Genomic DNA, 27,558 nt, shown 5'->3' with positions numbered 1-27,558 from the left:
TCCCTTTACATGACAAGAACATTAAGGCCACACCGGATGAGGTGGAACTGCACTGTGGAGCACAGGTTCAATGTGTCCAATAGAGAAAGCAACAGGTAACAAGGTTCTACCTAAGCTAGAGAGAAAGCAGCTACTGGTAGGTGTTTTTGTTAGCTATTTTGCCAATGTGACTTAAAGAACTGACCAGCACAATTGTAGAGAAGGAATAGTTTATTTGGGGGCTTACAGTCTCAGAGGTCTCAATCTACAGACAGCAGGCTCCATATCTCGGGGCTCAAGATGAGACAGAACATCATGGCAGAAGAGCATGGCGGTGGAAAGCAGCTCATATGGTGATCAGGAAGCAGAGAGAATCTACTGGCCAGATACAAAATATATACCACAAAGCCATGTCCCAATGCCCACCTCTTCCAGCCACCCCTTACCAACCTTCAGTTACCAAGCAGTTAATTAATCCCCTAGGGGATTAATTCACTGATAATGGGTTCAGACTCTCAACCCAATCATTTCTTCTCTGAACCTTCTTGCATTTTCTTGCACATGAGCTTTTGGGGGACATCTCACATCCAAACCATAGTAGTGAAATAGTTACTTCCCAGCAGCCCTTGGTCCAAGCTCGAGAGGATGGCAAACCACAACAAAAGAACTTTTTGTGTTTCAGTGGTAGTGTGCTTACCTGGAATGCACAAGGTCCTGGGTTCAATTCCCAGCACCTCAAAAACAAATAACTTGTCCCTTTACTGTAGAGGATATACACTTACCTGCTTTAAGGGACAATAGAAGTGAAATTCACCATCTTTGGGCAGCCTCCAGTTCAGTGCACAGCTGAGATTCAAGCTAATGGTAATGTGGGGGGAGGAAGCTCAGCATAAAATATTACATGAGCTCCTAAAGTCCAGTATGAGCACAGCACTCTTCTAACAATAACAACAAAAAAAGATGAAAATTAAAATGCAATGAACCACTGTTTACCGACCACTTTTTTTTTCTTTTGATGTGTGAGATTGAATCCAGGGTTTCATTCTACTAATGCACTACATCACCAGCTCTTAATAAATCGCCTAATATTCTGACAGTGGTGCCTCTCTTAGCAGTCCTACAATTAACTCAGGACCACTTTACCACTGTGTCCCATCCCTTTTTATTTTTCGCTTTTGAGATTGGATTGTTCTAAGTTGCTGAGGCCTCAAATTTGTGTTCCTCCTGCCTCAGCCTGAGTAGCTGGAATTACAGGCATGGGCCATCTTGCCCAGCTGATGTGGTTTCTTTATTTTTCCTAAATGACTTTTGCAGTTAGTTTATTTGAATTAGTATCCAAACAAGGTTCACACATTGTAACATTATTTTATTGATAGGTCCCTTAAGTCCTGTATTTTATTTTTTTTTTAATATTTATTTTTTAGTTGTAGTTGGACACAAAATTTTATTTATTTTTATGTGGTGCTGAGGACTGAACCCAGGGCCTCACACATGCTAGTGAGCCTTCTACCGCTGAGCCACAAACCCAACCCTAAGTCCTGTATTTTAAATATGGTTGCTTTGACCCCTATGTCTTAACATGTTCCTATTAATCTGTATGTTCTACAAACAAGTCGATATTAAAGTTTGATCAGGGGCTGGGGATGTGGCTCAAGTGGTAGCGCGCTTGCCTGTCATGCGTGCGGCCTGGGTTCGATCCTCAGCACCACATACAAACAAAGATGTTGTGTCCGCCAAGATCTAAAAAATAAATATTAAAAAAAATTCTCTCTCTCACTCACTCTCTTTAAAAAAAATAAAAATAAAAAATAAAGTTTGATCAGGTTCAAATTTTGGCAGGATGTGATGCTCTGTACTTTGTATGTATCTCACCAGGGAATGATATGATGGAATGATTATTCAGAGTTTCAGATGGGTGCTGTGGCACCCACCTATAATCCCTCCCTACTTGGGAGGCTGAGACAGGAGGATCTCCAGCTAGGCAATTTACCAAGTCGTATCAAAAAGAAAAAAATAGGGGCTGGGATTGTGGCTCACTGGTAGAGCACTCGCCTAGCACATGTGAAGCCCTGGGTTCGATCTTCAGCACCACATAAAAATAAATAAAAGGATTGTGTCTAACTACAACTAAAAAATTTAAAAAAGAAGAAAAAATAACCTAAAACAAATAATAAAAACAAAAACTGGGGATGTAGCTCAATGGTAGAGTGCCCCTAGGTTCAATATGTAGTACTCCCCAACCCACTTTTTTTTTTTTTTTTAAGAGCTTCAGGTATTGTCATCCTCATGTCTCTTTGTCGTGTGTGTGTGTGTGTGTGTGTGTGTGTGTGTTTAATTTACTTCCTGCGATGCTGGGGATGGAACCCAGAGCCTTGTGCATGCTAGACAATTGGCTCTACCACTGGATTGGGTATAATTCCAGCCCCTTATGTGTCATAAACCTTTTTTTAAAAAAATAGATTATTACCATCATTACCCTTCATAGTTTCCTCTTATCTTCCCAGCCAACTCCTATTCTCAAAGGCAATCACTTTTCTGAAAACATTTTCACCATACATTAGTTTTTCCTGATTTAGAACCTCATGTAAATATCACCATAGAATTGTACTCTTGTCTTTATCTTCTTTCACTTATTCAGTTGTTTTAAATATATGAATATATCAGTTTGTGTCCATTTTTCCAAAAAAGTCATTAACAAAGTCTGAAGGCCAGAGCTGGCAGAGGTTGGCTTCCATTGGGCTGTAAAGCGTTCCTCTTTCTCTCCACGGATAGGCATTTCCACGCATTTAGCCTCCTGCAGCCCTAAGCCACAGATGCCTATCTGGCTACTAAATTTGTCAAGCAGATTTGATTGACAGCTGAGACTCAAGTGATCCAGTGCTCTGCGGACCGAGTTGGTTTAACTGAGCAGGTACCAGCACGGTGCACCTGGAAACCCCTGTTACTTGGAAGGCTGAGGCAGGCGGATCGCAAATTCGAGGCCAGCCTGGGCAACTTAGTGAGAACATATCGCAAAATAAAAAATGCTGGGGGATAGGCTGGGAATATAGCTCAGTTGGTAGAGTGAGTACCTCGCATGCACAAGGCCCTGTGTCCAACACCACACACACGAAAAAAGGCTGGGGATGTAGCCTTTTAAAACCTCAGGGTAAATATAACTTTGAGTTCAGTCTTCTGTACCAAAAAGAAAAGGAAATTGAGGATGTGCCCTACTCCTACTTGAATGAGCCAGAAGAATTGGCTGTATCCTTAAAAATTAGTTAAATATATCATTTTATCCTAGGAACACGTTCCTCTGGCCAGAAATTGAAACTAGAAAGTTGACTTGTCGCTTACGGTATCCACTTGTTCCTTCCCGGTCGCCGTTCCCTTCCCGGTATGCTAAGCGCTAGGCGAGCGAACAGGACTTCCGGGAGGTCTAGGAAGTAGCTTCTTTTTCAGGGCGGAGTTACCTTTCTTTGGCGTGGGTGGAGTTTGTGCTGGTGTAGCGCGGAATCCTGCTGACAAACGGAGCAGGTTGGGAAGGAACGGATCGCTACACAGTGACTGCAGATCTGAGGCGAGTCGCCCTCCAAGCCTGCTGCCGTCTGGCTGGGAGGCGGCTATTTATTTTTCTAGTGTGGCCGAGAGGCGAGGGCCCCTCCGGGGGTTCTGCTCTGGTACTACAGTCCCAGGCGAGCAGGATAGCCGTCCTGTGCTCACCCTGGGTGGCTGCCGGCCTTCTCACAACGGAAGGCGCCCGCCTCCTTCTACACCGGGGCACAGGTGTCCGCTGCCATGACTTTTCCACTTCGGCCGGACGCCCCTGAGCTTCCTGACTTTTCCATGCTCAAGAGGCTGGCTCGAGACCAACTCATCTATCTGCTGGAGCAGGTCAGTGCCCGTCACCCTCAGCATCCATGGTTTAGCACTCACATGACGCGTACTTCTTTGTTTCTGAGTCCGTTCGATCTTGTTGTTGTCCTTGAAGCTTCTGCGTCGGGTCCAAAATGAAGCAGACAGCAAAGAAAACCCAGGGTAGAATGAGCTGCTTGAGACCTGGCCAAAGAATTAATGGATTTTTTATTTTTTTTTTTTTTTAACAGTTAAGGGAGATAACGCTTGTCCAGGCATCACTGGGGATGGAAAGACATCTTTGTCATTAAAAGATCTTAAGCACCAGGAGACAGATAAAACACAAAGTACTACACGCAGGGTATCAGGTGGTAAACCAATGATAGATTGCTTGAAGTTCAGAATAAGCACTCATCTAGGTTGGATGATCTCGGAGTTTTGCGGAGCTAGGGTGTAAAGAATAAACATATTTTCTTTAGAGACTGAAGATTATTCTCCAGGCAGATGGACTGGTAGGAGCAAAGCTGAGGAACCAGGGAAGGGCAAAGCATGTCAAGAAAATGGAGATATCAGATGGTAGACTGAACCCTTCCGAATCCTATTTGTGGCATGAACAATACTTGATAATGATTCTAATAGCAATGTGTGGGATGGGGTAAATGGGCAACAGAATGCCAGTTAAGTGACCATAGATCAGATTGAAGTAATGAAGACCCACATGAAGTTGGAGGCAATGGAATAAGGGAGAAATGATGAATTTGTAAGTCACAGTGAAAGAAGACTGAAAGAATTACTGATGATTAGTTGTAAATAATGATGGAGAAGTAAAGTTGACTGAGATTTTTAACCTGGATTATTAGGGAAATAATGCTGCTACTATAACTGAAACAAATTACTTGTTTAATTATTTAGTTATTTGGGTTTTTTTTTCCCAAACTGTATCCAGCTTTATTAAAGATATTTTTCATAAACAGTCATAGTACTTCAAGCAAGATATGGGCAGACTATAGTTAACAGTATATAACAGCTTTAAAATTCCCTTCTTGGTTGGACTACCAAAATCAGAAAACCACTATAAAACCCAATGAAATCTTCATACGATGCTCTAATAGAGAAAGTTTAGAGTGAGGGTTGACTCTACATTTAGCATGTTGTTTAACAACTTTTCATGAGCCAGCCCTGACTTTTAGGAAATAAAATGAAAATGGTAAAAATTATTGATTTGAAGATCCACAATATAGAAAAGGAACTGCTGCTCTTCTGAGGGACACTGTTCTCAATGATGTCACTGGAAAGACCCGATTGCCCCATACACTGGTAAAACCAAGTGTTGGGAATCAGGTCCAACAGATCTGAGTTTAGGGGAGTTAAGTCTATGCAGGAGGCAGAAAGGGAGAGAAGGACATAAAGATGAATTTAAGTTTTTCCATACCATGAGGCATTTGTGCCAAGGTGACTAAGTGTGCCAATATCAGGGAGTCCCTCCTCTTGAGACTCTCAAAACTAGCAGGGAAAGGTGTTTTCCCCCACAGCAATCCAGCTTTGGAGACATTCTGCTAGTGATGTTTGTTCCTTCCCTCCAAAACAATAATGAGGGGCTGGGGATGTGGCTCAAGTGGTAGCATGCTCGCCTGGCATGCGTGTGGCCCGGGTTCGATCCTCAGCACCATGTACAAACAAAGATGTTGTGTCTGCCGAAAAACTAAAAAAAAAAAAATATATTAAAAATTCTCTCTCTTACTCTCTCTTAAAAAAAAAAAATGAAGTGTTCTGTATGCTAACAACATAGCTTTAACAAAAAAAAAAAAAGTTAAGGCTGGGATTGTGTCTCAGTGGTAGAGCGCTCGTCTAGCATTTGCAAGGCCCTGGGTTCGATTCTCAGTCCCACATGAAAATAAATAAACAAAATAAAGGTATTGTGTCCAACTATTTCTAAAAAATAAGTATTTTTTTTAAAAAGTAAAAAAAAATCTGCATTTTTATAAAATTTGATAAAAAATAGTATTTCAAACTGTACAGTACACAGTTATCAAAAATGCACACACTTCACTTGGCATAGTCAGCACCTTCAGCTTTCTGTGCCATGTCTGTTTTGGCGTCTCCATTTTCTGCATTATTCCCATCCTTGGTGGTGTCAGCTTTTCCCTTTTTCCCTTTGGGTACCTTCTCTCCCTTCTTTGCAGAGGCCTTTATATGATTGGGCTCTGGCTTTGGAGAAGTAGGTTTAGCAGGCAACCTTGCAGATCTTCTGTGACTTTATCTCCTTTAGCATCCCCTTCAACCTTTCTCTTGGGCACTGTGGCAGCTGCAAAGGGATGAAGGTGCTGGATGCAAGGGTGCAGCGGTGTGAGGCTTTGATTGGTTCAGGGGTTGTTCTTGCCTCTTCTTTACACTGCTCTGTGTTTTTTTTTCTTTTTTCTTTTTTTTTTTTGGTTTGTTTATTTTTTTTGGTGAAGCTGGGGATTGAATCCAGGGCCTTGTGCATGTGAGGCAAACACTCTACCAATTGAGCTATATCCCCCAGCCCTAGTTATTTGTTTAATATCTTGTTTGCCACTAGATTGGAAGGTCCTCAAGGACCTAGCTTAGAGTCAAGCATATAGCATGTGCTTAATGAATATTCATTTTATGAACATTGAATGGAAATTAAAAAACACATAGAAAGAAGAACGAGTTTGGTGGTCAAAGCTGATTCTTTTAGATTTGGATGGGGTGAAGTTATGGAGTTTAGTGTGTAACATTTGGCAGATAGAAATGTAGAGCTGCATCTCCATCATGAGGGCTGGGAGACAGGAGAAAACCTGTCTTTTTAAGTATTTTTAAAATACTTAAATTTTATTTTGTAAAATTTAAGTATTTTAAAAATTTTATTTTGCTTTTGTATGCCCCATAGTACTAGCACTGTGATTTGCCCTCATTGTTGAGTAAAAGATTTAACAAATGTCTGAGGAATTGAAAAGAGGGGCTAGTTAAAGCCATTAATTCAGGTGAGATCAACATGAAAGAACAGAGACCAAGGATAGAGACTTGTAAGTGGGGGGAGTAGGTGAGGAAGAGGCGTCCACATAGTGACTCAACATGGCCAGAGTGGATCTCCATGAGCTAATGCCCTCCTCAAACTAACTTCTGATTCACTTCTTGTTAATGGGCACTGCTGTCTGGCTGGATCATAATCATCTTTGACTATCCTTCCCACTAACACTTAAGTGAATTGATTGCTGAATCCTATGGCTATTTCCTTGCATATAACCTTGTAGTGCAGGGCTTTTCACTTGCTAGGCAAGCACTCTACCATTGAGCTATAATTCCAGCACTTCTTATTTTATCGTGACATAGGATCTTGCCAAATTGTCCAACTAGCCTCAATGTTGCAATCCTTCTGCCTAATCCTCCCAAGTAGCTGGGATTACAGACATGTGCCACCAAATCCAACTACATATTTTTTAAAAATAATGATCATAAAATAGTTTGCATATTATAGAAAATGTGGAAGATAAAAAAAAATATTTAAAAAAACACTTATAATCCCACCACCAGATATAAGCAGTGTTAATAATGCTAATTTCTTTCAGGTATATTAAAAACCTAAATTACATATTCCATGTAGCTCTTAATGTATTTTTATTCATGGCACTACCAGCTTAAAGCAGGTCTTCATTCGTTGTCACATGCTTGGCTGCTCAGTCTGGCATTAACTTCCTAAAAGGACTCACCTGCTTTTCTCACATCTCAATCCATTTTATCCATAGTTACTAGATTCTTTTTTTTTTTTTTTTTAAGAGAGAGAGAATTTTTAACATTTATTATTTTTTAGTTTTTGGCTGACACAACATCTTTGTTTGTATGTGGTGCTGAGGTTCGAACCCGGGCCACATGCGTGCCAGGCAAGCGCACTACCGCTTGAGCCACATCCCCAACCCAGTTACTAGATTCTTATGATTAAAATTTCTAACCAATTGGGATGCTTCAGTGCAAAAATTTCCTGTTATCACTGATCCATAAAGGATTGTGTCATAACCTGCTATTGGAAGCCCTTCATGTTCTGTTCTAGGCAACTGTTTCAGTATTATTCCTTACCATTATCCTACATAATGATTTCTGAAGCTTGGTTCTGTTGACATTCTGGGCTGGATAATTCTGTGTTGTAGGACTTGTCCTATTCATTGTAGAATGCTTAGCAGCACCTCTGTTCTTACCTGTATGATGCCAATAACACCCTCTACTTGAAGGCAGGCAACCAAAACTGTCTCTGGATATTGTCAAATGTCTCTTTGGTGGGGCAGAATCATCCCTGATTGAGAACTTATACCTTCCATGTATCTTATCAGCCCAATTGAATTGTTTTGTTCTTCCCTGAACATTCAGTTTATTCTCTGTTCCTGGCCTTTGCTGGATTGCCTTTTTTGTTGTTGTTTGTTTACTTTTTGTTTTTTGGTACTGGGGATAGGACCCAGGGGTGCTTTACCACTGAGCCACATCCCCAGCATTTTTAATTTTTCATTTTGAGACAAGGTGTCACTAAGTTGCTGAGGCAGGCCTTGAACTTGCAATCCTTCTGCCTCAGGCTCCCAAGTTGCTGGGATTATAGGTGTGCACCATTGCACCTGGCTGGATTGCCCTCTTAAGACAACTTCCAAACCATTTGTCAAGACCTAGTTGAGAGGAAACTTCCAGTGACTTCCTCCTCCCTGTCACTGACCGAGACTTCTCCTTCCTGTTCATCAGGAGTACAGGAGTCAAATGACAGAAATTGTGGGTGAGTGAGTGAGAAGGTGACAGGGCAAACACTGTCGTCATTTTCTAAGTTCTGTGTTGAACATGTGTTATTTTTGTAATTAGAAGGAAAATTCTACTTGAAAAGGTAGTTAGTAATTAGTTGAGGGGATTGCAGAAAGCAGGGTGGAGTTTTGTTGTATTTGGCTTTGTTCAGCAGGACACCAACCTTGTTGGGAGACAGAGTGGAGGAGGCAATGATGCAGATCAAAACCAATAGGCAGCAGGATGGTTGAGTGACAAGGAGTTGATTTGAAAAAGAAAATGGAATATCTTTCCAGAATAGTTGAATATACAGAAAAATGTTACCTGCATATAAATAACAAATAAGATGTTTAGCTAAATGATACCTACTGCCCTTCCAACTCAGAGACCATCTGTGTTTCTGTTAAATGGGTGGCTGGATGAATTCTCAACTGATGGGGCTTGTGTGACCTATGAGTAACCTGACATACTGTGTTTCCTTCAGCTTCCTGGAAAAAAGGATTTGTTCATTGAGGCAGATCTTATGAGCCCTTTGGATCGAATTGCCAATGTGTCCATACTGAAGGTACTGTCCCTTTTCCAAGGAGGCTCTTTCCCCTCTTTGCTGTCTTTCCTCTTTAAGCAGTTTTTCTTTCGATGAACAATACAAATTCGTGAAGAGTGACTGCTCTTACAGGGTGAAGATAGGGTAAGCTGATTTGGGGTAGTTGAATTAGGCTGACACAAGAATTGATATGTTAGTTGTATTGTTTTATATGTTCTATTTTTGTTTTTTCTATTGACAGTTTGAGGAAGGTTTAGGGGGATAGTTGTCAGGGGAGTATTTTGATTCCAAGAATTAACATAAATAGGAAGCCCTTAATAAGTCCCCTGTCTTTGTATCATGCTTTGTGCTTTTCAAGCACTTTTACGTTCATTGTCTTGTTGGATTCTTCCTGTAGCAACATGAAGTAGACAAGCTGTACAAGGTGGAGAACAAGCCAGCTCTCAGCTCCAACGAACAGTGAGTGTCTGCTAGTGTGTCTCACTTCCAAGTTAGGAGATCCCACCATACACAGTGGTACATGCCTATAATCCCAATGACTCTGGAGGCTGAGGCAGGAGTATCACAAGCTGGAGACCAGTCTTAGCAACTTAATGAGACCCTGTCTCAAAATAAAAAAGGGATTGAGGATATTGTTAGCACATTTGCCTTTGACCTGTCCTTGCCCTGGCACTATGGTATCTATGATATGATTCACTTTCCTGAATTTTTATAATTTCATGCTTAGATTATTGTTTAGCCTCTTAATGAGTCTTCCTTTCTGCAGTTTTTCCCACTCTTGTTCTTTTCCCTCTCTAATACATATCACTATTTTATAACTAGATTGATTCCTCTCCCAAAAATAATTTTAAAAAAAGTTTTTTAGTTGTAGATGGACACAACACCTTTATTTATTTATTTTATGTGGTGCTGGGGATCAAACCCAGTGCCTTATGCATGCTAGGCAAGCACTCTACCACTGAGCACTGTACCACTCAGCACTTTCCCAAAATAATTTTTACTGTGCTCTTTCAAGAACCTTCCAGGCTTCCCATTATTTACATTATAGTCCAAATTGTACATCACAGATTCTAAGGCTGTCATTAGTGTGGACTTACATGCTGTCTGTCCAGCCTATTTTCTCATGTGTCCCCTTTAAGCTTCTGTTGACACATGCTTACACAAACACCATGCTCTCTGCATGTGCCTTCATCTTTTTAACCACTCCATTTGTTTGCCTGAAATTTTTTTTTCTTTCTTTCTTTTTTTTCTTCCTTTTTTAGTACTGGATAACAAATCCAGGGGCACTCAGCCACTGAGCGACATCCAATGCTCTTTTTAAAAATTTTTTATTTTGAGATATCCTGGTAAATTTCTCAGATTGACCTGGAACTTGGATCCTCCTGCCTCAGCCTTCCGAGTAGCTGAAGTTATAGATTTGCATCATTGTGTCCGGCTTACTCAGATTTTTCTAAACCTCTGTCACCAACTTCATGATTTATCTTCACCATTTTTTTTTTTTTTCATCTTTTCTCTTATAGATTGTGCTTCTTGGTCAGACCTCGCATCAAGAATATGCGCTATATTGCCAGTGAGTATGCCATGGTACTATGTGTAACCAAGACGTAGGAAAGAGTGGGCAAGATTGAAGGGCCTGTCAGTGAGGACCTTTTAATAGGAAGAGACTCTTATGAGTTGGCCCCGGCACTTGTAGACCTTCCTTGTTTTTGGTCTAATACATGGCCCATGGCTTTCTGGGCTGTATTCTTTTTCTTCGTAGATCTTGTCAATGCTGACAAATTGGCTGGCCGAACTCGAAAATACAAAGTGATCTTCAGCCCTCAGAAGGTGAGTGTGGATCCTAGTAAGAGTGGGATGTGATATCAAACAAGTTGACAACTGGGTGAGTAAGGGGCTAGTGCTGCTGTCTCCCCCAAATCAAATTATGTGTGATTGAACCAATTAACTGCCACTGTCCTGATTGTATCCATGATTGTTAGGCAGAGGGTCTATCATCAAACTGCCCCAAATAGAATATTGTGGAGTTGTGAGAGGTGGCCTCTATTATATAGATTTCTTTAAATGAAAATCTTTACATTTTTGAACTAGAACCTGCTATATATCTCTGCTAACAGAATCCTGTATCATAATGTTTCTAATGTTATGGCTTCTCTCTATTATGGTTCAAAATATTTCGACCTTCTTCTTATATCCCTTTAATGATAACTATAATAAATCACCAATCTCCCCACTCCCATATGTTGATCCAACTCAAGGTATGTGGCCTTGGTTACTAGAACCACACCACCATTTTTTTGGCAGTGCTGTGGATTGAACCCAGGGCCTCACATGCTAGGCAGGCACTGAGCTAATCCATCCCTTTGTATTTTTATATTTTTATTTTGAGACAGGGCTTTGCCCAGTTTCTTGTGATCATCCTGCCTTGGCCTTCTGAGTAGATGGTATTACAGTTGTATAGGTATATACCACCATGTCCAGCTCACCTTTTTTTTGATACTGAGGACTGAATGCAGCAGCAGTTGACTCTGAGCTATACCCCAGGCTTGTTAATTGCTGAGGCTTGCCATGAACTTTCTAACCTCCTGTCTCCTAAATTGCTGGGATTACAGGCATGTTCCACTGCACTCAGGTTCCCTTTTCTTTTAAAAAAATTTTTTATAATAATTGTACATATTAACCAGGTGCAATGGTGCATGCTGGTAGTCCCGGCTATTAGCTGATGCAAGGAAATCACTTGAGCCCAGGAGTTTGAAGTCAGCTTAAGCAATATAGTGAGATTCTGTCTCAAAATAAAACAACAGCAATAGTGATAGCAAGAAAGAAACAATTGTACACTGGAGAGAGAAAGCTTTCTCTTATATAGGGAAGGACCCTAAAATACCATCTTATTTTACCCTAACTTTGAGCAACTGAGAGAACCTTGCCCCATACTCACATGGTGAGTTACTATAGCCAAACTGGTTTCCTTCAATAATTGTAGTGTTTGAAGATCCATCATAATATTTCTATTTCTTGATTCCATTGAATTCCCATCCCACTGCACATCAGCTAGGTGCCTTGTAGATGTGTCCCCAATCTCAGTGTTTGGCAGGAATGATATTCCAGGCCTTTACATTGTCAGCTATAGGCCTAAGAAGCTCTACCAAGTAGTGCATACCACACTTAGAGCAGGTTGAAACTCAAGTTGAAAGGACAGGGATTTATTTCTTCTTAGTTTTTCTAAGAGAGTTCTAGAGAAAATTGAAGCTGTAGTTAAGACAAGATTGTGAAGCCAGGCTATCTGGGTGTGAATCTTTATTTTAGCATTTGTTACCTGCATGATCTTGGATAAGGTACTTAACTCCTTTGTGTTCAGTTTCTTTATCTTTCAAATGAAATTGATAATGTTACTCCATCTCCCACCCCCATTAACCAAGGGGCACTTTACCACTGAGCCACATCCTCAGCCCTTTTTATTTTTTATTTTGAGACAGGATCTTGCTAAGTTGCTTAGGACCTTGCTAAATTGCTGAGGCTGGCCTCAAACTTGGAATCCTCCTACCTCAACCTTCTGACTTCGTGGGATTACTATGTGATAGTGCACACCTGACTAGTACTTTTTTTAATTTAAGTGAGATGATTTTCAGAAAATAAATGAAAAATCCTGTGGAATTATATTTCTGTATGGTTTTCTCATCACATAAGAGGAATAAGAAGAAAGAGCCAATGATGTTCCTTGAAGGTTCTTTGAAAATGGATTGAGCAGTCTGACAAATAATTAGTCTGCCTATGAATACAAGTGTATATAGTAACACTATTATCAGGGCAAGAAATTATTAAATAAGACGACAACCTATAAGAATCATAAGTTTGGGCTGGGATTGTGGCTCAGCGGTAGAGCGCTCGCCTAGTACGGGTGCGACCCAGGTTTGATTCTCAGCACCACATAAAAATAAAGGCATTGTGTTGTGTCTATCTACAAAAAAAAAAAAAAAAAAAAAAAAAAAAAAAAAAAAAGATTCATTTTCTCTCTCTCTCTTTAAAAAAAAAAAAAAGAATCATAGGTTAATTTTGAATGTTATTAAAGGAGCCATGGTCAATAATTTTTAGTGTTTGGGGTCTTATAAAACTCCCTCCACTTTTTTTTCTCCAAATTATACTTTTATTTGTATTAACATGGAATAGAACAAGTTGGTAATAGTTTCAAATAAGTCTTCAAGCAGGCATGAAGCATATACCTGTAATTCAAGAGGCTGAGATAGGAGGATTGCAGATTTGAGGCTAGACTTGGCATTTAGTTCTTGCCTATGTCCTGTGCAGGTGAGGGAAAGGGTTCCTCTCTGAGGGATGGGCTGGCTGAGAAATAAAAGCTAGAAAAGTAGTACCATGAAATAACCACAGGACACAGAAATATAGGTTCAGAATGGGGGCAGTGATGGGCCATGACAAGACGGGTATAGCTTCTGACAAAAAACAGAGCTCATTGCCCGGTTTATTTATATCTGAACAGATCAAAGAGATTCGATAGAAAGTTCTTCGCCAGGGCTGGGGTTTTAGCTCAGTGGTAGAGTGCATGCCTTGCACGTGTGAGTCACTGGGTTTATTTATTATAAAAATAAATAAATTAAATAAAGGTATTGTGTTCATCTGCAACTAAAAAAAAAAAAAGAAAAGAAAAGAAAAGAAAAAATAAAGAAAGAAAGTTCTTTGCCAAAAACAGGATAGAGGTGGGGCAGAAAGGCTTTGCTCAGTTCCTAATGGGTCATGTCCATCTCTGGTGCTGTATGGGACCTCTTGGCAGAGCTGAGGGGGAGTTCACATGTAATGGGGTAGTCTTAATGGTGGGATTGCCGCTATAAGTTCCCAATTACCAAATCTACTCCCTCAGTGGCTTCAATGCTGGAAATCCTCATGCATTTTATGGGTGGCTTCCCACACTTAGTGAAATCCTGTCTCAAAAATAAAATAAAAAGTACTGGGAGTGTCATTGATAGAGCACCCTTGGGTTCAATCCCTAGTATTATCACCAATTTAAAAAAAAAGTCTCCAAATTACACAGAAAAACAAAATTGGTATTTTTGTGAATATTCTTCATTTAACACCCTATCAAAACTTTTAGGCCAGACTCGGTGGCACATGCCTGTAATTCCAGTGGCTGGGGAGGCTGAGGCAGGAGGATTGCGAGTTCAAAGCTAGCCTAAGTAACTTAGGCCTTAAGCAATTCAGTGAGACCCTGTCTCTAAATAAAATACAAAAAAGGCCTGAGGATGTGGTTCAGTGGTTAAGTGTCCCTGAGTTCAATCCTTGGTACAATAAAAAAAAAAGTTTTATATCTCTTCCTCAGTAGTTGTTAGGAAATGGGCATCTCTGTCTCTTTTAGAGTCTGTCTTTGTTAGTGACTAGGATAGGCAGATTTCAGACTAGGCTCTGAAGTTCAGTAGTTAGCACTAAAAGTTAAAAGCAAGACTGGATTTAGCTTACTGGCAGAAATGAGTTAGAGATGAATAAGGTTCTTTTGTGTAACAGTGAAATAAGGAGCATGTAGCATGAATTTTTACCTCATGGAGCTATCATGAGGTTGAAGACAGAAGGTCCTTGTAAAATACAAAGAACAAGACCTAGTACATGTTAAGTGCTTAATCTCAATCAGCTATTATTAGTGTCATCATCGTCTGATGTGAATACCCTCTGTATTCTTCCCTTTTATCTCCAAGTTTTTACCCTTTATCCACTTGTCTCAAAGTAGGAAGAGACGCTGGCCCTTTCCGAGATCAGCTGAGCTGTTTCAGCTAAGTGCTGGCCACATCCATGCCTGCCTTTTTCATTATCTTACTTCACCAGCTAGATTCTCTTCTGTCTTCCCTGTCAACCCTTTCTAAACACCCACCCCACTCTGCCTCTTCTGCCAAGCCTGGGATTTCATGGCTAGACTTTTTTTCATGGCTAGACTTCTGTGCAGAATGATCTGGTGTCAGGCTTCTGCTTCTTCACCTCCATCTTTACCCACTTGTCTTAGTGGTCAAATGCAGTTCATTCTCTCTCCCTCCCTCCCTCCCTCCCTCCCTCCTCTCTCTCTCTCTCTCTCTCTCTCTCTCTCTCTCTCTCTCTCTCTCTCTCTCTCGTACTAGGGTTTGAATCCAGGAAAGCTTTACCACTGAGCTACATCCCCAACTTTTTTTTTTTTTTTTTTAAAGAGAGAGAGGGAGAGAGAGAGAGAATTTTAATAGTTATCTTTTAGTTATCAGCGGACACAACATCTTTGTTTTGTATGTGGTGCTGAGGATCAAACCCAGGCTGCACGCATGCCAGGCGAGCGCGCCACCGCTTGAGCCACATCCCCAGCCCCATCCCCAACTTTTTTTTTTTTTTTTTTTTTTAATTTTGAGACAGCAAAGCTAAGTTGTGATCCTCCTGTCTCAGCCTCCCAAGTCATTGGGGTTACAGGTGTGTGCCACTGTATCCAGCAGTGGTGTCTCTTTGATGCTCATCCTCCGGCATTTGACACCCTATCTTCCTTGAAGTGTTAGCTGTCCTGCTGTTAGTGGTGCTCCTGCCAAAATGTTTTTGTTTGTTTGTTTTTGGTTTTTGGTAGTACTGGGGTTTGCCTTGTACACAAGAGGCAAGTGCTCTATCACTGAGCTTTTTGAATTTTTATTTTGAGATAGGTTCTCGCTGAGTTGGCAAGGCTGACCTGGGATTTGTGATCCTCCTGCCTCAGCCTCCTGAGAAAGCCAGGAGCCAGATTTCATTAGAATGCCAGATTCCTGAGCTGGAATTATAGGTGTGCACCACTGTGCCAGGCATCAGCACCTCCATGATTTTTAGAGCAATTTTATGCCAATATTCCCAGCTCTGTCTGTACACCTCACCCCTCAAATACAACTGAAATACCTTCTTCTTTGTAAAACATTTCTAGTCTCTCAGGGAGGTAAAACAACAAGAAACAAAACCCAAATTGCTTAATATATAAATAAAATGGATGCGAAAGAAAGAAATGAAGTGTTGGCTGGATGATTCCAGTGGTCCATTCTAGAGAAGTATCTGAATTCTTTTGTCTTTTTACTGGGTTCAGTAATTTTTTTACCTCATTAATGACTGTCTTAGTCTATTTTCTGTTATTATAGTGAATACCTGAGGCTGCGTAACTTATAAAGACAGAGATGTATTTGGGCTTAGGGTTCTGGAGGTCTGAGACTGATAGGCTTCTTCTAGTGATGGCTTTCTTCCTGATAGAATCCTGAAACAATATAGGGCATCACATGTTAAGAGACAGGGGCTAACCACTGAGCTACATCCCAGCCTTTTTATTTTGAGACCTGGTCTTGCCAAATTGCGTAGGGTCTTGCTAAGTTGCTGAGGCTTTCTTTGAACTTGCAATCTGCCTCAGCCTCCAGAGTCACTGGGATTATAAATGTCTCTCTCTCTTCTTATAAAGCCACCAGAAATCAATCATGAGAGCTCCACTCTGATGATTTTATCTAATTCTTGCTGCATCCCAAAGATCCAATTCTAAACACCATAGTTGGATTAAGTTTCCATACTCTTAATACCGTACAGTGGGGATTAAATATTAATCCAGAGGTCTGGGAGTATAGCTCAGCAGTAGAATGCTTGCCTGGCATACACATGGCTCAGAGTTTAATCCTCAGTATCTCTCTCTCTCTCTCTCACACACACACACACACATAAATCTACCTACCTACACATATAAATCTACCTACCTACATACCTATGAACTCTTGGGGGTATAATCAGTCTCTTCCCATGGGGCTGGGGATGTGGCTCAAGCGGTAGCGCGCTCGCCTGGCATGTGTACAGCCCGGGTTCGATCCTCAGCACCACATACAAACAAAGATGTTCTGTCCGCTGATAACTAAAAAATAAATACTAAAATTCTCTCCCCAAACTGTAGCAGCGTTTATAGAGGAACTCCAGAGAAATGGAAGGAACAGGGCTGGGGATGTGGCTCAAGCGGTAGCGCGCTCGCCTGGCATGCATGCGGCCCGGGTTCGATCCTCAGCACCACATTCAAACAAAGATGTTGTGTCCACCGAAAACCAAAAAAATAAATAAATAAATATTAAAATTTAAAAAAAAAAAAAAGAAATGGAAGGAACAGAAGAAAATTGTTACTAATTAACGTCCTTTTTTCTTTCAGTTTTATGCATGTGAGATGGTGCTTGAGGAAGAGGGAATCTATGGAGGTGAGAGGAGATGAATGTGAGTGGAAGGGGAGAGAGAACATGTAGAAGAAAGAAATCAGATTGTCATCCCTCTCCCAGCTGCTCCTTCTACTGGTGTTATTCCTGTTGGTTTAGTGGGAGGAGAGGCTCCGAGGATGGGAGTGGGAATAGGACCCCAACCAAGAACACTAGAGGCATGCCAATTCTTAGAGTTGGAAATGACCAGTTGCTGTATTCTCATCTTCCAAGACCTCCACCTCTGTGTAGTCTTCATTTCATTCTTTATGCAGCCTAGATCTGACCACACGCCTCCCTGCTGAAAATCCTGCAGTGTTCATTGAAAGCAAGATTCCTTAACAGTGTCTCCTCTGCTCTTATAGTAAACCTCTTCCTGTCCCTTCAGCTGCATCATGTGCTGCTCTTTTTCCCTGTCTTCTTTCCAGCCATAGGGACTTTACAAATGCTTTTCTTGTTGCCTAGTCTCTTCTCCACCCTTCAAATTTTTGCCCACACAGATTTATTTATTTGTTTGTTTGAGACAGGGTTTCACTGAGTTGCCCAGGCTAGCCTTGAACTCGCAATCTTCCTGCCTTAGCGTCCTGAGTAGTGCCTACACGAATCTTACTGAAATTCTAAGTTTGAATATTGCCAGTTCGAGGCCAGCCTCAGCAATTTAGTGAGAGCCTGCCTCAAAAAAAAAAAAAAAAAAGAAAGAAACACAAAAAGGGCCTGGGATGTGGCTCCATGGTTAAACACCCCTGGGTTCAATCCCCAGTACAAAAAAAAAAAAAAAAAAAAAAAAGGTTTACAAAATTCTAAGCTTGATTGTCACTTTTTTTTTTTTTTTTTTTTAAATCAGGATTGAACCCAGGGGCACTTTTATCACTGAGCTACATTCCCAGCTCTTTTAATTTTTAATTTTGAGACTGGGTCTTGCTAGGTTGCTAAGGACCTCATTAAGTTCTCAAGGCTGGTCTCAACTTGAAATCCTTCTGCCTCCGCCTCTCCAATTACTGGGGTTATAGCATGCACCTCTGTGCCTGGGTCTGATTGTCACTTTTATTTTGTAGGCAAGTCTTTTATTTACCCTTAGTTGTATTTAGATCCTTGAAATATTTATGGTCAAGGCTTGTTGTTTTGTGCTGGAAATTAAACCCAGAGCTTCTTGTATACTGATATGCACTGTACTGCTGAGCTACCCCTAACTCAAGGCTTGGGGTTTTATATCTCTGGAGCACAAAAATGTGTAATTAAGTAGCTTGTGTCATAGTTTGTTTGCTGCATTTCTCCTCAACCACATCGTAAACCACATCATAAGCTCTAGAAGACTGGGAGTGGGTCCATTTTGCTTCTGCTCTGTTTGGTGCTTAGCATTTTCCTATACATATGTGGATTTCAGTAAATAACTTGCTGAATAGTGAATAAGTGAATCAGTGTTTTCTTAGCACTTGTGGTCAGCTGTCTAATAAAAGTCCACCACTTACAGTACTGTATTGTAGGCTGCAGTGTACATGTCTCCTCTCATTACCAGTCTGTGGGCTCTTTAAAAGGGAGGAACTATTTCTTATTCCGTGATTCTCTAGTGCTACATGTAGTCCTGGCATGTGGCAGGCACTCAAATATTTGTTGCATGACTATGATAAATCATCATTTTAACATGGAGCTAAGTACCTTTTGCAGAAAGGCTGGTGTCCTCTGTCCTCATAGATGTAAGCTGCGATGAATGGGCCTTCTCTTTGCTGCCTCTCGATGTGGATCTGCTGAGCATGGAACTGCCAGAATTTTTCAGGGACTATTTCCTGGTAAATGCCAGGCTCTTGATTCTTGGCACCAAGGAATTGGGACAAATATTGGGTCCAGTGAGCTAGAAATGCTGATTTAACCTTTGTCTAACTCATTATTTATCAAAGTGATAGTGATTTGGTGATTCATGGCTATCTATAGGTTGATCTGGATGGGACTTCCTTTGGGGTAAACAAAATGAACTCTTCCAAGCATTATCCAGACCCTGCCATCCTGCTTGGGGGCCTCTAGGATTAGCAGTTCTAAAGATGGGCCTGTTAGGTTGATTTGTGGTCCATATGAACCCTGTAGGAAGGAGATCAGCGTTGGACCAACACTGTGGCTCAGGCGTTGCACCTTCTCAGCACTCTCTATGGATCTTTTCCAAACTGCTATGGAGTTGGCAGATGTGCCAGGGTAAGAGCCCTAGTAGTACTTTTCCCCTATAGTCCCTTTTTTCCCTTGTTCTCTATCCTGTACCCAAAAAGGATTATCCATAGGCATGTGTGATATGAGGTATATCTTACCTTGTTTTTATGTTCCAGAATAGTTTCCCAGAGAGGAGAATTTGTGTGGCTAACCGAAAGGCAAAAGGCAGGGCCTGAGTGTTGTATTCCTAAATCTTTTTTTTGAATCTCAAGGGCAGGTTGACATTTGTTCTTCATTGGTATGGGGAGGGGCAGGGAAGGATAGGAACAGCTGAGAGTAGAATAGGTTTACATTGTTCATTATTAGCTCCTTTCTTGGGTGCAAGATGAAGTATCACATAGAAGAGGTTGGCTTTTATAGGTTTGGGACTTCAAAACTTAATCAAAAAAATTGCAGTTCAGGGATAGTGCTGTAGCTCAGTGGTAGAGATTTTTTGTAGGTAGGGATTTAAACACAAAATTGAGAATGTCTTGGTTTCTCACAGATGTCATATGAACTATGGAGGAAACTGGAGGAGGAGGAGGATAGTGAAACCAAAGGCCGAAGGCCAGAAATTGGTCATATCTTTCTCCTGGACAGAGGTAAATTATGCTCAGCACTTCTTGTATCTTTGGCCCCTTTAAGACACAGTAATAGGGGCTAGGGATGTGGCTCAAGTGTTAGCGTGCTCGCCTGGCATGCGTGCGGCCAGGGTTCGATCCTCAGCACCACATACAAACAAAGATGTATCCGCCAAAAACTAAAAAATAAATATTAAAAATTCTCTAAAAAAAAAAAAAAGACACAGTAATATATGGAAACTGTGGTGACAGAGTTAGGATCCTAAAGTTAAGACTGTGAATTCCTATGTTGAATTCCACTTGGGCCCTATGGTACTTGAGCTAATATTGAGCTGGATCAGAAGGGTCTACATCATCAGGATCTTGGTTTCAGACATGGACTTTGTGACGGCACTTTGCTCCCAAGTGGTTTACGAGGGCCTGGTAGACGACACCTTCCGCATCAAATGTGGTAAGTGCCATCCATAGTCACAGTGGAAGTGGTCATCAACCTGTGGTGCCTCCCATAGTGGGGTAGGGATTATGGGAGAGACCTTCATTCTGTGTGCATTGCTGGGGTATCTTTACCAGCAGTTCAGGAAAGGGTAAGAGAAGGCCTCAGTGGGGATCCTAATAGCCCTTCCTTCTGTTCTCAAAGGAAGTGTGGACTTTGGCCCAGAAGTCACATCCTCTGACAAAAGCCTCAAGGTGCTACTCAATGCTGAGGACAAGGTGAGGGTGTGGGTATTAATAGTGGATTTACTTAGGGCCACTGCTTACACAAGGCTTAGGACTACCTCTGAGCCTTAGGTGGCTAAGGTCACAGGAGAGAGGGTTTCCCATTAGCTAAGAAGCATACTCAGAGCACAGGGTAGGTACTTGGCTTCCACTTACTGATTCCAGCTCAGTAATTCTGAGCGTTCTTCCTGAAGTATCATTTTCTTTCTTTCTTTTTTTTTAAGTATTTATTTTTTAGTTTTAGGTGGACATAATATCTTTATTTTATTTTTATGTGGTGCTAAGGATCGAACCAGTGCCTCAAGTATGCTAGGCGAGCACTTAACCACTGAGCCACAACCCCAACCCTGAACTGCCATTTTTTTTTTTAATGGACAGAATGCCTTTATTTTATTTATTTATTTTCATGTGGTGCTGAGGATCAAACCCAGTGCCTCATGAGAACTAGGTAAGCGCTCTGCCACTGAGCTACAGTGCTAGCCCTGAACTGAAATTTTTTTGGTAAAGTAGGAAGATACTATGTTCTGACAAAGTAAATTATTCGTTTTGTTCCCCTCACAGGTATTTAATGAGATTCGTAATGAGCACTTCTCCAATGTCTTTGGCTTCTTGAGCCAGAAGGCTCGGAACTTGCAGGCCCAGTATGATGTGAGGCTCTAAGCCCTGCTTCTCTGTTTTGTTTCCTTAGTGTCTCCTAAGGCTGCTGTCCTCTGGCTCTCCTTCTTCTGACAGAACCCCATTTCTTCTGGATGGGTAGCAACTGAGGGAGGGTGGTGGTTTCTCCTGAAATCAGAGGTATTGACCTTATGGGGATGTTCCCACAGCGCCGGAGAGGCATGGACATTAAGCAGATGAAGAACTTTGTGTCTCAGGAGCTCAAAGGACTGAAACAGGAGCATCGCCTGCTGAGCCTCCGTAGGTACCAGCGTGGAGGTGCTAGGGGAAGTGACTCGATATTCCCCAGGGGGATGCTGTGGAAGGGCCATTGCTACCCAGGAGGAGATCCCTGTTTGGCAAAGAGTGGTCTCATTGGTATACAATGGGAAGAATACTTTGCCTGTAGAGGTTTTTATCATTTTGTATAATAAAGGGACTTCCATCTAGAACCAGGAATATATCAGCTCCCTTTTTATCCTCTGCAGATATTGGGGCCTGTGAATCTATCATGAAGAAGAAAACTAAGCAGGATTTCCAGGAGCTAATCAAGACTGAGCATGGTAACTACAACAGCCTGTTTTTAATGCTACTTTTTGTGCCCCAGCTCCCTGTGAAAGATGATTTCTGGCTCCTTCCAGCTGATAATGGCTGTGTGGAATGCTGATTCCTGCTAGAAGTCCTGGGGGTCCCTTAACCCACCCCAAGGATGGAGAAAGAGATGAGGAGACAGATGCCTGTTAGCATTGATGGCAACAGGTGAGCTGATCCCCAGTAATGGGCTTTCCTCTTATTACTCATAGCACTGCTAGAGGGGTTCAACATTCGGGAGAGCACCAACTACATTGAAGAACACATTGACCGGCAGGTGAGCAGCAAAGAGCTGGGGAGGCTGGGAATGGTGTTTAGAGGTGGGGTTGCTTAAGCAGAAGGAACTATTAGTATGCATTAAGAAACTTCAGTTCTTACCAGCTCTTTTTTTCTTGTGCAGGTGTCACCTATAGAAAGCCTTCGCCTCATGTGCCTTTTGTCCATCACTGAGAATGGTGAGCCCAAAAGATCAAAGATGAGAAGACAAGGCTGAGAAATATGCTTCAGGAAGAGAAGAAATAATTTTGAAAGACAAAGGCTAGGCTAGGTGGTGTATACCTGTAATCCCAGTTACATGGAAGGCTTGAGGCAGGAGGATCACCAGTTCAAGGCTAGCCTGGGCAACTTAGGAATGCCCTGTCTCAAAGTTAAAAATAAATTTAAAAACCTGGACGTCATGGTGCACTCCTGTAATCCTAGTGACTTGGGAGGCTGAGGCAGGAGGATTGCAAGTTCAAAGCCAGCCTCAGCACAAGTGAGGTGATAAGTAACTCAGCAAGACCCTGTTTCTAAATAAAATATAAAATAGGGCTGGGGATATGGCTCAGTGGTTGAGTACCCCTGAGTTCAATCCCCAACACTCCTGGAAATAAATAAATAAATAAATAAATAAATAAATAAATAAATAGGGCTAGGCCTGTAACTCAGTGGTCAAGTCCCCCTGGGTTGAATCCCCAGTGCCCCCCAAAAAGTTTTTGTTTTGGTTGAATTATCACCAGGTTAAGGGCAAATTATTGTCCAGCCCTAACCAGGACCATCACAGAACAATGTCCTTCAGATCTTAGAATTGCAGAGGCGCAGAGCCAAGTGGCCTTTCTCATCATTCTATCTGACCATCTGTCTTCAATAAAGTTTCTATGATAAAAATATGTTCTAGAAAAAAGGGACAGCCAACTAATTTCATGAACATTTCCAAAAACCCAGATTATGCAACTTTTCATGACAACTATTTTTACTGTTGAAGTGTTCCAGTTGATTAATATTCTTTAAGGTTTTTCTTTCTACCCAGCAAGGTACTTGCTTATTCTAAATTTCCTTTGTTGTAGTTGGAAGTCCGTTTCTTATGTCTATTTAGAAAAGCATTTGAGACCATATTTTTGGAACTCATTTTTATATACTGTCTGTTTCTTAGTAGCTATAAAGCAGTTCAAAGAGAACTGGCCCTTAGCTGTGAAGAAATGTGTGAAAAAAGTCTCATCTCCTTTCTGCCACATTCTCTCACCCCCAGCTACCATTAACATTAGTTCCAGTGTTTCCTCGGCACCGTTGTGGTTCAGAGCTCTTCCTAGAATGCCTAGAACCCAGGCTTAATGTTTCAATAAGTAAGCTTAAATTTAGCAGTAATTTTACAGTTATATCCTGTGTAAGGTTAACATGATTTACTGCATCATTTTTCTGATTAAAGTATTGGTTTGTTTGTGTGGCTCCACATCTCCAGAGTACCTCAGCTGACCTATTCTTATTTTCCTCTCCCTTAGGTTTGATCCCCAAGGATTACCGATCTCTGAAAACACAGTATCTGCAAGTAAGACCTGGAGAATGTATTCTATTTTATTTTATTTTTTTTTAATGTTTGGAGAATGTATTCTTAAGGGAAGCTGGTATAAGGCAGTTGTCAGGCATTTTTGAAGGAGGCACAAGGAAAATATGGCCCCTTCCTTATTCCTATCCATTTGCATTCTAGCCTCCCTCTTAAAGGTATTAGGGAAAGTACCTTTTCAGCATACCCACACTCATCTTTGGTGGGCAGCCAGTGCCAAGAGAATTTATAAACAATTCAGCATTTGAATCCAGTGAGGAATTCTGTCTCCTGGAAATGTCCCTCACTTTAGCACCTTGTGAAGCATTGATTCACCTTGCTTTCCTGATCTTTTTCATGTTTTCATGTGTGAAGCCTTTTCAGCCATTTTTACCTCCCTAGTTCCATGCTACTTCCTATTCCTCTTCTTTTGGTGTTGAGTTATTTCTGGTGTGAAAATCCTATACACAACAAAATGTGAGTTCTTTCAGGACAGACTGCAGGGTGTGGCCGTGGAGTCCTCCCCTCATTTCTCTATTACTAGCAGGGCCAGATTCAGTAAATAACTGATTTGAATTTTCTTCAGAGCTATGGCCCTGAGCATCTGCTCACCTTCTCTAATCTGCGGCAAGCTGGGCTCCTAACAGAGCAGGCCCCAGGGGACACTCTCACAGCAGTGGAGAGTAAAGTAAGCAAGCTGGTGACTGACAAGGCTGCAGGTGAGTAGGGAACACAGGTGACCCCTATCCCCTACCCGACCCTTGCTGATGTTCCCTCTTCTCTGAACAGGCAGAGCACCCTGGGAGGGAACAAGGAGGGGGGAAGGAAGATGTGATTCTTTATTGCTATTGTCATTACTTCTGCTACTTCTGCTAGTAAGAGCAGTTTCGATGCATTGAACACTTAGCATGTGATAACCTCCTACATATAATTTTCCATTTAATCCTCACAAAGATTCTGTGAGGTACATTTCCTTTCCCCCATTTTTACTGATGAGGAAACTGAGACTTTATTGACTTGTTCAAGGTCAGTCAGGTTGGTTTAAATCCAAAGCCCAGACAACTTATCTGATAAACTAGGGTCACCCTATAGTCTGCATTTATTAGTGGCTGGTACCCTGTAGGAGGAGAAAACAGTGGATGGGGAGAGGTGTGCTGAGTGTCATGATCAGTTCCAGGGAACTGTAGATGAATGGCTTCAAGGGAAGTCTTCAGACGTATCCTGAATGGTGTCACCTACAGCAGTATCATGAATCTATAGACCTTATATGGACCCTAGCACAGATTTTTTTTTCCCAGGAAAGATTACTGATGCCTTCAGTTCTCTGGCCAAGAGGAGCAATTTTCGGGCCATCAGCAAAAAGCTGAATTTGGTATGTGAAACAGGACTGCATGGCTGGTTATGGGGTGGGTTATGATTTAATTCCTTTGTGGAGTATAGTCCATAAAAACCTTTTTGGTGTTTCATTTTTATGAAGATCTTTTAGTATTCTTATAGCATGAGCTTAATTTAATGAGACAGGAGACAAGATTCACTTACTTAATAAGTATTTAACAATGATTCTGTCAGTGCTATAGGATAGTGGAAAGTATAGGTTCCTATGCTTCCTATGAAGGGGTTGAAGAGAAGGACTGGAGAGGAGAACCCTTTCCTTCAGAAATTCATTGCAGAGAGTTAGTGGATACTGAACATAAGTGTCATCTTGGTTATGGATTCCTTTTGGGGGGCCTGCTACTGGTTCTCCCTTTAGTTGAAACAGGAATTATCTTTTGCAATTTGTTACTTTTATCTGATCCTTTAAAGGACTAGAGAACTGGGCTCCCACTTGCCTAATCAGTATCATTGCCTTCTAGATTCCACGCGTGGATGGAGAGTATGATCTGAAAGTGCCCCGAGACATGGCTTATGTCTTCAGTGGTGCTTATGTGCCCCTGAGCTGCCGAATCATTGAGCAGGTGGGAACAAGCCACTCATATTTCACTCTCTGCTTTCTCTTATCCCTCGCCCATCCCAGCTTTTATTACTGAAGTAACTAGCACGACACATGACAGTGGTACTATTTGTGGACTTGAAACCAGTTTTTTGGGTTTTTTTTTTAATGTTTATTTTTTAGTTGTAGTTGGACACAACTCCTTTATTTCACTTGTTTATTTTTGTATGTGGTGCTGAGGATCGAATCCAGGGTCTCGTATGTGCGAGGCGAGCGCTCTACCACTGAGTCACAGCCCCAGCCCAAAACCATTTTTTTTTTAATATTTATTTTTTTATTTGTTTTTAGTTATAGGTGGACACAATGTCTTTATTTTTTACTTTATGTGGTGCTGAGGATAGAACCCAGTACCTCATGCATGTTAGGTGAGCGCTCTGCCGCCAAGCCACAATCCTAGCCCTTGAAACCAGTTCTTATACCTTCCCAGGTGTTAGAGCGGCGAAGCTGGCAGGGTCTTGATGAGGTGGTACGGCTACTCAATTGCAGTGAGTTTGCATTCACAGGTGTGTGGCATTGCCAGGTGGGGCAGGGTGTCAGTAAGAGGTGGGCTCACACATCGTGCAGTACTAGCATGTCAGTGAAGAGCTAAGTCTGGTCTGATCCTCACAGACATGACCAAGGAAGACAAGACTTCCAGTGAATCCCTGCGCCTTATCTTGGTGGTATTCCTGGGTGGCTGCACATTCTCTGAGATCTCAGCCCTTCGGTTCTTGGGCAAAGAGAAAGGTAAAAGAACGGAAAGTTGAGAACAGGCTAGCATGGGTCCTGAGGGAAAAAAGTGCCTTGCACAGGAAGCCTTTTCTCCTGGTCATGGTACCACTTGTTATAACCTTGCTGCAGGCTGCTATAACCATGAGCCCAATCCCGATAGGCTTGCAAGTTGTGGTATCCACCAGCCTGGTATTGATGTCTTTGTGTTTATAAACTGGTACACTGATTCATTGGGATTGTGGAACTGGATGGGTCAATGTGGTTCCTGCTGGGAACCTGAGATCTCTTGTCACTTCTGCTGCTTTTGATTCCTTAGGGTACAGGTTCATTTTTCTGACAACAGCCATCACAAATAGTGCTCGCCTTATGGAGGCCATGAGTGAGGTGAAAGCCTGAAGCTTTTGAGGCCAACATTGAAGTCTTCCTTGGATGTAGGTGTTTGGTACCCAGCTGCTAACGAAGTATTCCCATTGGCCCTGCTGAGAGTTGGGGAATTGGGAATTTATTTGGGACCTACAGAACATATTTGACAACGATGTTCATATCCTGTGCCTGGGATATTCCTCTTTTTTGCTATGAAGTAGAGTACATGCTGGTAAGATACAAGGGAGAAGACATAACCTTTGCTAAATCCTGTTTGAATATCATTGTAAATAAAGCCACTGCTCTCATACATAACATCCTGTGGTTCTGTATATTCACTTCTGTGTATATTAGTGAAAGCACAAGAAGAGCTGTCCTTGAGGTTTCATTTGTTTTGTGGACAGAACTCTATGATAGCTCTAGTCCTATTGCATTCTTTTTGGAAAAAAAAAATTACCTGTTCTGTACCAGAGTTTCCTCAACTGTAAAATAAGGAAGATGGATTAGGTGGTCAGCAAAAATTCTAAAACCTTTCTAATTCTAATATTTTGTGATTCATTACATTTTCAAGAAAACAAATTTATTATTGTTTTAACTTAAAAAGGCACTTTAAGCTTTTTGTTTCTTATTGTAGAATGAAAGATTGTTACCCATTATAAAAGCTATTTCTGGCAACAGTAAATAGT

At 41.4% G+C, this 27,558-nt stretch overlaps 1 protein-coding gene, 1 long non-coding RNA gene and 1 pseudogene across 3 annotated transcripts; 1 reads left to right on the top strand and 2 right to left on the bottom strand.

Annotated features, from left to right (window-relative positions):
* Nucleotides 1–223: 223 nt before the first annotated feature.
* LOC143394226 (uncharacterized) lies at nt 224–3,368 on the bottom strand. The gene is made up of 3 exons (XR_013090680.1): nt 3,316–3,368; nt 762–917; nt 224–354 (listed from the first exon to the last, which is right to left on the bottom strand). It is a non-coding gene; the product is annotated as an uncharacterized LOC143394226 (long non-coding RNA).
* Nucleotides 3,369–3,417: 49 nt separating this feature from the next.
* Nucleotides 3,418–27,187, top strand: Vps33b (VPS33B late endosome and lysosome associated). Of its 2 annotated transcripts, XM_076851322.1 has the most exons (23): nt 3,418–3,852; nt 9,056–9,136; nt 9,513–9,574; nt 10,636–10,685; nt 10,875–10,942; nt 17,253–17,298; nt 18,985–19,079; nt 19,372–19,476; nt 19,973–20,069; nt 20,422–20,499; nt 20,686–20,759; nt 21,327–21,413; nt 21,590–21,680; nt 21,908–21,982; nt 22,223–22,287; nt 22,411–22,465; nt 23,768–23,814; nt 24,395–24,527; nt 25,107–25,180; nt 25,662–25,763; nt 26,226–26,301; nt 26,408–26,524; nt 26,826–27,187. In XM_076851322.1, the coding sequence occupies exons 1-23, from the start codon at nt 3,757–3,759 to the stop codon at nt 26,903–26,905; spliced, it is 1,854 nt and encodes a 617-aa protein (XP_076707437.1). In that variant the 5' UTR covers nt 3,418–3,756; the 3' UTR covers nt 26,906–27,187. The 2 variants fall into 2 exon arrangements, with proteins under 2 accessions (XP_076707437.1, XP_076707438.1); XM_076851323.1 differs by lacking the exons at nt 9,056–9,136; nt 9,513–9,574 and having other exon boundaries at nt 3,821–3,852.
* Nucleotides 5,860–8,129, bottom strand: LOC143393504 (non-histone chromosomal protein HMG-17 pseudogene; annotated as a pseudogene).
* Nucleotides 27,188–27,558: the final 371 nt, after the last annotated feature.

Source organism: Callospermophilus lateralis, chromosome 3 (genome assembly GCF_048772815.1).
Source record: "Callospermophilus lateralis isolate mCalLat2 chromosome 3, mCalLat2.hap1, whole genome shotgun sequence".
Lineage (NCBI taxonomy): Eukaryota > Metazoa > Chordata > Mammalia > Rodentia > Sciuridae > Callospermophilus > Callospermophilus lateralis.
The sequence above is the reverse complement of the archived record's forward strand: the minus strand, read 5'-3'. Positions and strand labels throughout refer to the sequence as shown.

Coding starts and splice junctions, on each gene's coding strand:
- Vps33b (XM_076851322.1), top strand. CDS start 3,757: ATGACTTTTCCACTTCGGCCGGACGCCCCTGAGCTTCCTGACTTTTCC. Junction 3,853..9,055: donor TCATCTATCTGCTGGAGCAG/GTCAGTGCCCGT, acceptor TGTTTCCTTCAG/CTTCCTGGAAAAAAGGATTT. Junction 23,815..24,394: donor TGAAAACACAGTATCTGCAA/GTAAGACCTGGA, acceptor AATTTTCTTCAG/AGCTATGGCCCTGAGCATCT.